The following is a 14,253-nucleotide window of genomic DNA, read 5'->3' as shown; positions in this document are numbered from 1 at the left end:
ATCGTTCTACAAAATGCGGAACTCCTACCCACACCTTGTGGGCAAGGTGTTTTAAATCGGTGGGGCTCTGTTACACGTCTAACCGTAGGTGGCTGGGAAGGTAGTGTAGTGCGGCGGCATGAAGAGGTGAAGGGGAACTTGCGAAGTGGAAGACCGAAATGACGTAAGTCAAAAGTAGGGTTAGAGGGATAAAGATGTTGGAGTATTATGGGCTGTTGATCTGTTGAAAGGCTGAGATGGAGCCAGCATGATAAAGTGAAGATGAAGAAAAGGTTCTAGAAGATGTAATCCGGAAATGAAAGCGTTATTGCTATTGTTTGTTGCCTAAGGGCTTAATTGTCTTTTTACTAAAATGTTGTTATGAGTGTCAGATACTTAGTCCTTTGGACGGTATCAATTTCTGTTATGCAAATTGTTGAATGAAATTTCATCTTCTTTCTCTTATTCTCTGAAGGTTCTCACCCTCTAAGTAAGTCTTCGTTCCTTCTGGGTACCTGATTGTTACAAAACCTCACCATCAATAACTTTTGCTGGTCTCTGTGAAACCACAACCTCCGGAAGGGCCTGGGGCAACTACGCAGCCATATCAGCAAATGTCCGCAGTCGCCCAACCATCGCCTGGGAGTCCGAATGGCCCATGGCGGTAGCCAAGAGAGGCGCACATCGCACAAAACAAAAGCCCTAGCAGTGCTCCAAAAAGGAAATACCAAAAAGCCCCTTGGAGAGCCCAGTACTATTAGGAGCTTGCAATTATTGTGTCATTTTGTTATTAAGTCCATTCTCATAACAAGTGATTATTTTTTATCACAAATAATTGATTACAAATATTAATTTTTCATATAGTACATGTGAAATTTTCTTTGGCAGGTGAAGCTAGCGAAGGGATCAATTGATGGTCCTAGCAGGTAATACAGATGGTTTCTTTCTGACTATCACCGATTAAGATTCTGATCATGACCCCATAGAAAATTCATAATATTCAACAACATTTTAATATTATATGTATATATAACATGACAAACATTATCAGAATATTCAACAATATATATATATATATTTATATATAACGATTAACATCATAGATTATGTTAGAAGAGAGTTTCGAGAGTCCTACTTAATAAAAAATAGCAGCTTTCATATAATAATTAGCAACAGCACAGTAATTACCCGTGATTTTTACAAATGAAGGAAAGCACAACGAAAAACACATATATAAGCACACACATGACACAAAAAAAACCAACATTCCTAGCTAATTAATGAAGATCAAACTGAAGCCTTGATTATAATTATTTGGTCAAATTTCATACTGAGAAATTGCTTGACTGGTAATTGTCATTCTAGCCCTTGCTAGCTTGCTTGCTTGAAAAGCATATTCTGCGACCGGAAAAGGAACCTCTTAGAACAGAATGCTGAGCGGAATATATCCAACCAAAGGGCATAATGTAGGATAACAAACAAACTAATTGGAACGGCAGGCGCCCCAACAATTATACGGATCGGAACACCTGTTTTGCCTTTAAAGACCAAGAAACAGGCTGCAGTGAAGGCTATCAGCATGCCTATTATTGAGATTAAAAGCGTAGAAAGTCCAATAGCCAACCTACGAGGTAATGATACGAGGAAATCCTTTTCCGTGTAGCGTGATGTGAGAATTGACAAGAAAACTAATATTGAAGACGAAGAGAATAACATTGCTACCGCATCTGATATGAAGAATACCGTAAACCAGTTGCTTTCCAGAAATATAGGAATGCCTGTTTCTTGATTGTTGCCACCCGGTACTGTGAAGGCAGCTGGAAAAACTACAGTAGCAATCAGTGCTGCCACGAGCATGCAAGAGTTTGCCGTGCCCTTCATCCACTTTTCACCATTCTTCTGTAGTTCTTCATGGGTCTTCACAAAAATATCCCTAGGTGCTTTTCCTTTTCTATTCTTCATGTTCACATATGACTTCGGCACGATCTTTTCTATTTCCTGCAATAACCAATTACTTGTGAACTAAAAAACATTGAAAGGGGAGACCATGCAATAAGTGTGCGACGAGAAGAAAAGAAGTTGACATGATATTTAACACCCGTACGTACATACTTGAAACCACAACAACTCTCGTTGCATTTGAAGGGCTGCTCCTGATACGATATTCAATCGATCTGAAGAAGGCAATTCTCCAGCTAAGTGGAGCATGTCACTACAACACAATTGCTTTTTAGTGACGGTTGGGAAATTGTGACAGTCCCTAGACCGTCACTAAAAGGCATTTTCTGTGACAGTTTTTGGAAACTGTCACTAAAGATAGAATGAGATTTTTTTACATTCGAACGTATGGGAAATATGCGTTCGAACGTCACATATACGTTCGAACGTTATGTCTGTTTACGTTGGAACGTAAAATGTTTTGGCGCAACCGTTCGAATGTTATTAATTTTACGTTCGAACGTAAAATGTTTTCCGCCAACATGCGAACGTTAATTACTAACGTTCGAACGTTCATTGTAAATTTAAATTAAATGACTTTAATTTAAAAATTATGTATTTTTATTGTGCATAATTTGTGAACAAGTCTAAAAAATTGAATTGTATATATTTATATATACACACTTTGTAATATATAAATATATATTATTGATTTATATATATTTGAAATGCAGTGATTTAGTATTAAAGTTGAAAACTATAACACCAAAGAAGATTAAAAATTGAAATGAAAAAACGATAAAAATATTCCATAATATTTTTCGTTACAAATATTAAAAATAAAATACAAAAATTGATAGAACGTAGTAAACAACAGTCAGATGATAACGTTATCCGCAAAAGTCGAACTCCGTACTTCCTCAGTCAAGGTATCAACCTTGTCGTTGAGGATAGTTACACGATGGGTGAGTTCGGCAACAGACGCCGATATAGCCTCGAGCGATCGATCGATCTTATGATCAATATGCGCAGTCAGCTGTGAGATGACCGCATCAACCCAAGCAGGCCGCACATCTCCTGCAGATGTACTCGGCGTATGCTGACTACTACTCCCGACATGACCTGGCTCAGGCTGCGTCGGAGGAACTAGATCCTCTACAGGGGGTGGCTGACGTCCCCTCGCCTGTCCAATGCTACGCCGATGCGTGGTCATGTCGAGGGGGCTCATCTGATCTTTGACCCGCTCCTCTGGCTGGGTCGGCACTCCCCGTGCAAGTAATAGTCGGCTGATGAGGACACCATATGGGAGATTATCCGTGGAGACGATGCTCGCCTCGTAACGGATCCTCTCAAAAATGTGCAGTGGCAAATCTATAGGATCTCCACGTGCCACTCGTATCAAAAATTGTGCCCGAAGCCGACTAAATGTGGTTTTATGAGCCACAGGATCGACATTTGTTGCAACAATAAGGTGCAACATGCGGAAGAAATGCAGCAGATGGTTCTGGTTGAAGGCGTTCTTCCGCTCGATCTGCATGCGATCCCTCCCGGTGAGGATGTAGAAATCTTCGTCTCGGTCATCATCCCGAGCCTCGACGCCAGTATCCTCAGCCTCTGACTGGCCTGCATCATCGGCTGATGCTGGCTCACATCCCCGGCCAGTAGATGATGCAGAAGTGCCTACATCCTCACGGGGTGTTGAGTGTGTAAATGTCTGAGCACCTCGATGAATCCCGATGTGCTCGCCGATGACATCTGCCGATACCTCAATGGAAACACCGCGTACAGTCACGGTGTGAGAGGATGCATCCGGAGGCATGTCACACATCCCCATATAGAATTCTTGAACCATTGAGGGGTATACCTTCCCCCTCAATGTGCAGATATTTCCCCAGCCTCTACTGAGGAAAACATCTCTTAGGTTCGTCTGCTGCCAACAGAGTTCGTCGAACTCATTAATTAAGACCTCTCTCTCTACCATAACAGTACGAGCTCCGATACGGGCAGTGTCCGACGTGGCTCCTTCCCTCCCTCGTTTTCGTGTATGCAGTGGAAGAGCCATATCCTGAAAATAGAAAAGGAAAAAAAAATTATTTAGAATAATGCATTTTTTTGTATTAATTTTAAGATGCTCTGGATTAACGTTCGAACGTTTTATCTTTAACGTTCGAACGTTAAAGATAAAAACGTTCGGACGTTAATTTATACGTTCGCACGTAAAATAATGTAAATAAATTTACGTTCAAACGTAAAACAAATACGTTCGAATGTACAGATGTACGTTCGAACATAAGCAGTAAACAAATACGTTCGAATTTAAGTTCGAACGTATTTGTTTTACGTGTGAACGTAAATATGAACGTCCGAACGTCGAAGCATGAATAATGTAGAAAATCACTACGTTCGGATGTTATAATTAAACGTCCGACCGTATGTGATTTACGTGCGAAAGTAAATATTAACGTTCGAACATATGTCGTTTAATAATATTCACGTCCGAATGTAAGACGATTAACGTTCGAACATGGAAGCTGTAACGGCTCGGTAATTTAAACGTCGTACGTTCGAATGTCTTGGTGAAACGTTCGAACGTTTCGACGCAGAATGGCTGAGTCGACTCAGCCATTATTGAAATCTCGAAAATTTCTCTACAAGGGTCTAAATGCCGAAATGTCACCATGTAAATGAAGTATACACTTCAAGAAACATTTCTACGGTGACTATTCGGCCAATGACTGGTCGTGGTGGCCGGAAAATGAAGTTGAAAATCCGGTAATATTTATCCGGTTTTAAACCAAACTCAATCCAAATGTCAATCTAAATCTCAATAAAATACATGTTATTTGCATAAAAGATGAATGCCTACCTTTTAGTGACGGTTGTGGCGGAGTTGACGGCGGCGGTGACGGCGGCGTGGCGGCAAATAACGGAGAAGACGATGGATACGGGCAGGGAAATGCGTTTCGACGTTCGGTTTTGGCCTTATATACATAGAACGTTCGAACGTACTTATTATTACGTTCGAACGTTTGTCAATATAATATATTATATTATAAATGTTTAAGTTATATATTAGGATGTTATATAATATTATTGACAATTAGATTATTGGTTTTTTTGTGAGTGCTTCTTATATTTATAAAGTTTAGCAATATATAAAATCCGCTCCGACTCCGACTCCGACTTGTCGGAGCGGAGTCGGAGCGGAGTCGGATTTTTTTATTATTTTTTTTTATTTTTTTTAACTTCATATTTGACCCACTTTTTTTTTAAAAAAAATTTGTGAGCATTTAAATTTCAATTTTCTCAACATTACCTGTGGGAATTAATTAAACTTTTGATTATAACAAGAAATACAACTAAATAAAACAAGTAACATAATAACATGCATTCAAAAATTAAAAAGAAAGTCCTATTGCAATAGAAACGACGCCGTATTGTATAGTAATATACTAACTAATATAAATCTATTTTATATATTATATATATATGAAAATTTATAAAAAAAATGAATGATATATATTATTATATATGAATATTAAAAAAAAAGCACCGAAATATTAATAATAAACTAATATACTTGATATATATATATATATACATATATATATTAAATCTCTAATCTCTTATACTTCATATATATATTATATAAATATTAGTTATACTAATAATTATATTAGTATTAGTTATTATTAATACTATATATTATAGTATTATACTAATAGTGATATTAATACTATATCACTATTATAGTGATTAGTATAACTATATTAGTATTAGTTATAGTGATTTAGTATAACTATATAATATATTAGTATAAGTTATAATACTATAAGTTATAACTGTAGTCTATATTAGTATTAGTATTAGTTATAGCGATTAGCATAACTATATATTAATATTTGCTATAGTGATTTTAATTTAGTATAACTATATAATAGTATTAGTATAAATATTATTATATTACACTAGCTATATCACTGATAGTATTAGTATACTAATGTCTAATACTAATATATCACTATAGTTAATAGTATCACATAGTAATATAGTATTAGTAATTAATACTATAGTGCTTTATATAGTAATTTATATATAGGCTTAAAGTGGTTTACTAATAGTATTAGTATTAGGCCATAAATCTAATTATTATACTAATGTATATTAGAATTACTAATATATTTATCAAAATGAATATGTTGAGAATTTATTAGGTCAAAAAATATAATTAATACAAGATATTGTTATATAAAATTGATATGAATAATACTTTAGTTATTATACATTAGTATTATATGTTATTATAAATTTATAGATTAGTGTTTATCCATTAGTATATGTATTACAATATTACATGTTGATGTTATTATGCATCTTAGTGTTTATAGTATATTATATATACATTAGTAGTACATGCTATTATATTTATACATTAGTAATTTAGAACAACATGGTAGTAATATTGTAAATTTTTAGTAGTATGATATTTACATATAGTCATATACTAAACTATTATTAGTAAATTTAGTCTTAATATTATAGTATAAATATATTATTTAACTAGTATAAATATAAGTAATTTAGAAAAACACATATTTTGTGCATAATATATAAATTATATTATGTACAAAATACTATACAATGTAGTATATATATTATATTATAAGTTAAGTATAATAGGAATATTACGTTCGAACGTTTGAAGTTAACGTTCGAACGTTAAAGTAAGAGGCGGGAATTTTCCCGCTCGATGTTTAATATCTGTGTGATTATTTAGACGTAAGGACGTTTATACTATACGTTCGAACATCAAATCCGTCAACGTTCGAACGTTAGTCAAATTAGTGCGGGAGATTTCCCGCTCAAATATGGTAACACTTTCATGAAATGTACGTTCGGACGTTTAAGTAGTATGTTCGAACGTTTATCTATAAATCTACAAACGTTCGAACGAGAAATTGTGATACATTGAACATATATGAGGAAAGTGCGGGAACTTTCCCGCTAGATTTCATGTTATATCATAAGAAGGGTACGTTCGAACGTGTATTTTAAACGTCCGAACGTTCTGGGCGGGAATAATTTTAGAATTAACGTTCGGACGTTTAAAGTTAACGTTCGAACGTTTAAACTAATAATTTTAGAACTTAATCAGTACGCGCACGGGAGGATGCCTATTATTTCTTTTCTCCCGTGCGCGCAACAGAAAGAGAGAAGAGAGAGAGAGAGAGAGAGAGATTTAGAGTGAGAGAGAGTTGAGTTAGAGAGTGAGAGAGAGGTGAGTTTTGGTAAGATAATATTTTTATTTCTTGTCTTTATTTAAATTTTATGATATTTATAAAATGTGTTTTTGTTATAGAATATTTCTAATAAGTTTGTGTTGTATTTTTTTGAAGGATTGCTTGTTTTGGGAAGTTTGAAGATTTTGATTTGTAAGAGGATATTGTGAGTGCTAGGTATATTTCTAAACTTTATCAATATGTTGTTGTGATTTGATGCTTACTTTTTATCATATTGTGATTATTGTTTGTATAGTTTGTAAATAGTTTGTGAGTTATTCTAAATATGTTGTGATATAAATTTGAAATATTGTGTTTATTATTAAAAATATATTGTCATTAGGCTTTGTTAATACATGTTTATTGCTTATTCAAGTTTAGAAATATGTTAATACATGTGGCATGTTATTTTGTGAATATATTGTGAGTTATCACTTTTATATGTTGTGATATGGATTTGATATATTGTGATAATAGTATTTAAGTATGATAATTAAATATTTATAATAATAATTAATATATAAGTAATAACAAGCATAAAAGTAACTCTTTAAGAATTATAATAATTAAAATTATTGTATAACCATTGAAATTTAAGTATGATAATTAAATATTTATAATAATAATTAATATATAAGTAATAACAAGCATAAAAGTAACTCTTTAAGAATTATAATAATTAAAATTATTATATAACCTTTGAAATTTAAGTATGATAATTAAATATTTATAATAATAATTAATATATAAGTAATAACAAGCATAAAAGTAACTCTTTAAGAATTATAATAATTAAAATTATTGTATAACCTTTGAAATTTAAGTACGATAATTAAATATTTATAATAATAATTAATATATAAGTAATAACAAGCATAAAAGTAACTCTTTAAGAATTATAATAATTAAAATTATAGTATAACCTTTGAAATTAAGTATAACAATTAAAATTATACTTTAAGAATAATGATCTTGTACACAACGAGGGAATATAATCTTAAAGAAATGTTGAAATTTCAATTTAATTGCTTGACTGTCATAGTCTCTTCGGCCTTGAGAGTTGTCAAGGTCGGACAGTTTGTGACGGTTAAGTAATTAGACTAAAATTTAAACATTTCTTCAAGATTATTCTCTCTCGTTGTGTACAAGACACGAAACGTAGGGTCACATAAATTTTGGCGAGTTGTACAAAAATTTGTTCCTCGAAATATATATGAAGCAGGAACGAGTGCAGATTACGAGAATAGTGGAGATGAAGATGACAATCCGATTGTTGAGGCATACCAGGAAGATGGAGAGGGTATTAACTTGTTTGTTGACCTCGGTGCACTCGAGTTGCTCCCCTTGTGTAGAGATGATGTCCCACCCGTACATCTCGACCCGTCTGTATTAAATGATCATTCAATTCAAGTCAGTTTGGAGGAAGATGAAGAAGACGAGTCAGAAGATGAATACGAATCAGAATCCGGGCATGAGGTGGATAATGATGATGAAGATGTTATTGATGGAGATTCTGAAACAACTATGGAAAATTCATCTGAAGAGTAAAAGTACTAAATATTTTATTTATATAGGTGACTATAAAATATCTTAAATTTTCATAATTTCTTCTAATTAATTTTCTTTGATATAATTAATTATTTTAAAGAATGCCGCCAAAACGACAACGAAGAAATGTGCCTCCGCCAAGTCCAAGTCCTGAATCCATTGAGGACTCCCCACTCGAGGAATCCGTTCCTGAAGATCAAGCTAACACAGAAGAGAACAACAGCCAGTCGACACCTACCAGTAAGGAATAATTATATATATTGTTAATAATTTTTTCTCAATAACTATATAATTATAATTATAGTATATCTATTATTATCATGTAGTTGATGCATCTGCACGTCGCGGTCGTGGCTATACACGTGGAATCTCTCTTGAAAAAAATAGAAGGCACGGTAAACTGAAGGTCACAATTCCTGATAATTCCACTGGAGGAGTGGATGATAGTGCAGCAGCGCTTTCCTCCTATATTGGCACAGTAGTTCGAGCTTATGCTCCATTTTATGTGCGCTCATGGCGAGATGTTCCGAATGAGATTAAGGAGCACATTCGAAGTCGTGTGCTGGTGAGTTTACTTTTCAGTACATTTTTTTCACTTAGATTAATCTATTATATTTTTTACCTGATTCCCTTGTTAGGATGAATTCGACCTCGACTTTAGCCGTAGCGAGGATTTGAGAACCGTGAATGAGTTGATGGCTACACTATTCCGACGTCACAAAGGACGATGTCATGACCACTTCAAGAAGTTTGAGGCGTTGGAAGAGGCTGCGCAGTCTCCTTTTCAGCAGATGAAGTTAGATGATTGGAGAAAGTGTTGTGATCTTTTCGCATCTCCAGATTATCAGGTATTTTACATTTATATCTTTAAATTATTTACATTCATATTCGTTTTATACATTATATGTATACATATTACAATTAACATTTTTAATATATTTTGTAGCACTTGAGTTCTACAAATGCACAGAATAGATCCGTTCTGACTGTCCACCATCGTGCCGGTTCAAGGTCATTCCACCGTCTTGCTGAAAAAATGGTAATTAAAAAATTATAGAATTTATTTATTTTCCTGATATTCTTTCTGATAAGTACTAACATTATCTTTTTAAAATTGCTAATATTGTCGCTTTGTTAGAAACGTGATGATCCTGAAAACTTTTCCCTCATTCATGTCTATGCTGCTGCTCACACTAATGAGCATAGTGAGTGGATGGATCCTGTCGCTGCAGATAATTATGTAAGCAGTGTTAATTTTGTTAAATAAATTTTTTATAGAACATTTTAATAGTTTATTTCTTATTTCTATTTCTTTTAATAAGTTACTAATTATTTACGATCATTACCTTTTAAATTGCAGAACAAAATGTTGGAGATGCAGTCGACTTCTGCGGAATCCTCTCCTAGTGACATAGACATATTCACCCAAGTGCTCGGGCCGCAGTCTAGTATGGCAAGAGGTTTGGGACGATCTATCAAGCATAAATGTTCATCCTCCTCAACCTCATCGGCTTCACAAATTAATAATCTTACAGCAGATTTAGAAGCTGCACGGCGTGAGAATGAGTATATGAGGTCGAGACAGCAAGAGTTAGAGTCTCTCTTAGAACGACAGTCTCATTTAGAGACGCGTTTGCGGGACCAACAGAGAGACCAGGAGGAAAGAATACGCAGTGAAGTGCAAGAGCAAGTGCAACGAGAGATGATGGTGCAAATGGAGCGTGTTATGTCGTTGCAACAGAATCCCCGTGGGCGAGGGAAAAAGAAGAAATAAATTTTATCAATATTTTTGACTAGTTTTAATATCTAATTTTGTACTTTTATAAGACATTGTTACTTCTTAATTGGGTATGTAATATGATACTATTGGTATTTTGTTTTTAAATTTTATGAAATTAGTATTTCTGATCTGTACGTTTGAATGTAAATAAAAATCGTTCGAACGTTGGTTCACACTGTACCAAACGTTCGAACGTAAATACAATTGAATCGTTCGAACGTTAAATCGACTAACGTTCGAACAAAGAACTTGCATTCGGACGCTCCTTCGTTTACATTCGAAATAACGTCCGAACATTAAACGCGCTACGTTTGAACATTTACGTTTACGTTAGAACAAATATTCGAACGTTTATTGTAATTAACGTTCGGACGCATTAACATGCGAACGTAAATATGATACGTTCGAACGATATACAACAAACGTCAACTTCTCTCATTCAAACGCCAATCGGGTCGGGTATAACGTCCGAACGTTTAATTGTACGTCCGAACGTGATTTTCTGTGACAGTTCATAACCGTCACAAAAAAGGAACGTTCGAACGTTGTACCGAACGGAACACTTCCAACCATCACTAAAAATATTTTTTGTGACGGTTGAACAATAAACCGTCACCAAATGTTTTCTGTGACGCACTTTACGTGACGGTCATGGTGACGGTTTCAAACCGTCACCAAATATGTTTAGTGACGGTTTGCCATTTTTTTGTGACAGTTTCCTCTGTCACAAAATACACATTCTGTTGTAGTGTGTTGTTTTGCGTTTTGGTACAAACGGTTGCAAGGTTGCCCTTTAAAACACCTATCTCATATATTAAATTAAAAACACGCTCTTGTCGATGTTTAATAGCAACGTGAAATAAAGTTCCATATCCCACGTCAACTTGCCATATGAGATCGGGATAAGAGCGTATAAGTATAACTAGAAATTCAACGTTCCCTACTTGTGCAGCTTCGCGAAGTAGTTGCATATGATACTGAACTGCAGTTGACGAGAAATTTTCGTCCCCAAGCTCTTTCCAAAGGCAGTAAACTAAATGATGGGCTGATGCTTGCATCATGGCTTTGTTGCAGAACCGACCTCTGAAGCCTATTTAGGATTAAGAGAAGAACGTTCGGTTAAAAAGAAATATTAATTCTATATGCCAAAGGAATATATATGAAATAAATGATTAAATTCACACATGAAATTTTCTAGACATAAACTCTACACTCACTACTTAAAAATATGTAATTTTATTTTTTTATTCTCATATTTTATGAAATATAAAATATGAAATATTAAGATAAAAAAATAAAATTATATATTTTTAAATAGTATCAAGTGAAATTTCTACGTAGCACTGCTCTTCATACATCTCCATCAACTCCTAAACTTTAATTTAAGACTTATCGGCCAATGCTTCAACGTCATATCCATTTAATTATTTGCCAATATATATATAATATATGATGTAGCACGAGACGGGTCCCGATAAGGTGATCAATTTTGTTTGTTTTTTATTGCTATTTTTTTATACCCTTAAAAATTTAGTTTTAAAAAAAAATTCACAATATCACTAAAAAATACTTCTTTAATCACTATATAAAATAAAAAAAGAATTATCAGGCCACAATTGAGACGACCCAACTGTGGTGAGAATAGCATTTTTCTATATATATATATATATATAGCATGGCTCGTATAAAATTGACGTAGCTTATATTCGCAAGAATTAATTATATATATGTGCTCGATTATAGTACTGATGATTGCACTACAATTTGAAAACTTAGCGACTAACTATATATCTTAAGAGTCTCAGAGATTAACGTCTTCATATATGCAAGCTAATTTGTTGACTAGCTAGCAAATCGCACTGAGAAGAAGAATTAAAGAATTAATATAATGGCCTCCTATCTTTCTACTTCCCAATGCCACGTGGGGTATAAAATTATGCGTGAACAACAAAATACGAGATAACTTCGGCCTAATGGCAGCTGCACTCTACCACAACGTAGAAGGCACACCTCGGATCTATGCATGATGAACAACAAAATATGAGCGAGATGAACCGTCTGTAGGAGAAGCACCAGCAGCCCTACTGGAGGATTTCAACTTTTTGACATACATGCATACATACATATAAATAGAAACTCACAAGTTATAATTAGTTTGGGTTGGAAATTAACTAACAGGAGTTTAAGCATTTTTCCCATACTGATGGCCGACTTTTGTTGCCAATTATTTCTGAAGGTTTTCTGGCCAACATTTCCAATGGATCCCAGAGAAGTTTCTTTTCTTCATGTTCTAACTTTAGAGTATCCAGAATTTTGAGTGCCGTATCTGTTCATAAAAATCAAATTAATATGATCATTTTCTTATATATATGGCAAGTCATGTGAAATCTCTATGATATACTTTTTAAGAATTAAAACTTCATGATCAGGTCAAACAAAAGGTAATTAATCGGTATTGTAAATAATTTTGTCATTGTTATTTAGCATATAATTTTAACTAACTACCATCTAATTGAGTTAATATATATAAATATATATATATATATATTATATGAAGTTATTTATGAAAAGCGTGTCATATTACGTACAAGATGCATTGCTCATAATTAGTTGTCATATTACGTACAAGATACTTGCAAGTATTGATGCCTAGAACATTATACGTACCATACAAATCACTGGAAATACTAGCCATAAGGAGCTGCATGAGATCTGCAGACGCCAAGCCATCAATAGGAGTCACAGAGTATAAATACGACACCATGTCTCTATTTCCAGTACTCACTATTGCCACAAAAAGTGGCAAATTATAGATGCAATCCGGAAATATCGATGGCAGATTTCTGTTCTTTTTCACCATCTCCTCTGCAATTGTTACGATTTCTGATTGAGCGGCAAAATAAAGGGCCGTGCAGTTTTGGTTGGTTGTCAATTCTAATTCTTTTGGTGTCATCAATTTCACCAGTTTTTTTACAAAACGGGTGCGTTTCGCAGCTGCGGCATTGTGAAGAGCTGTCCCTTGCTCTTTTGTTATGGGGGCTCCAACGCAGTTTGGATATTTCTGGATAAAAGCTTCAGCAGCTTTCTAGTCATCTTCTAGGGCAGCTCGAAGGAGAGGAGCATAAAAGGCACGAGATGATCGAGATAATGAGCTTTCATCCTCTTCCATTTTTTCGATGATCTTTTCTAACATTGAAAATTAAAAGAATCAATACGATATCATGAGATGCTGAAATTAGTTAGTGAGCACGAATTAATAGACAATATATGGTGACCATTGCGTGAAAAAAATCAGAGAAATAAAAATCTCTGTAACATAAATTGATTTTCTATTTTAAAACATGAATTATTCATGCATGCATGTACCATGATCATGATTTTTGAGCCAATATTATAATTAGCAGGACAATAGAAACTGCTAAACCTTCGTATAAATAAATAAATATATATATATATATATATAATATTCCATGTTGAATTTTAAACTTTAAAATTTCACTCTAAAGAATTTTGTAAGCAGAATATTAACTTAATTATATGGATTGCAGAATTAAAGTTAAAGAAAAGAAATCGGTGTGAAGGCATGATAATGAGAAGAGAGCTAATCGAGCTGGTGAACAACACTTACTTCTAATATTCTAGCAGTTAGTAATTGATCAGCTTCAGAGAGACAGCGTGTACTCCAAGGAAACGATCAGGTTTCCGATGATACTCTGATCCTTGCACGAC

General features: G+C 34.0%; 1 protein-coding gene across 1 annotated transcript; it reads right to left on the bottom strand.

Moving 5' to 3' along the window:
* Nucleotides 1-1,350: 1,350 nt before the first annotated feature.
* Nucleotides 1,351-13,662, bottom strand: LOC109020288 (ankyrin repeat-containing protein ITN1-like). Its single transcript, XM_035686056.1, has 7 exons — nucleotides 13,192-13,662; nucleotides 12,701-12,850; nucleotides 11,297-11,614; nucleotides 3,830-3,844; nucleotides 3,242-3,245; nucleotides 2,092-2,191; nucleotides 1,351-1,977 (listed from the first exon to the last, which is right to left on the bottom strand). The coding sequence occupies exons 1-7, from the start codon at nucleotides 13,475-13,477 to the stop codon at nucleotides 1,351-1,353; spliced, it is 1,500 nt and encodes a 499-aa protein (XP_035541949.1). The 5' UTR covers nucleotides 13,478-13,662.
* Nucleotides 13,663-14,253: the final 591 nt, after the last annotated feature.

Source organism: Juglans regia, chromosome 15 (assembly GCF_001411555.2).
Source record: "Juglans regia cultivar Chandler chromosome 15, Walnut 2.0, whole genome shotgun sequence".
NCBI lineage: Eukaryota > Viridiplantae > Streptophyta > Magnoliopsida > Fagales > Juglandaceae > Juglans > Juglans regia.
This window is presented reverse-complemented; position numbering and strand designations above follow the sequence as displayed.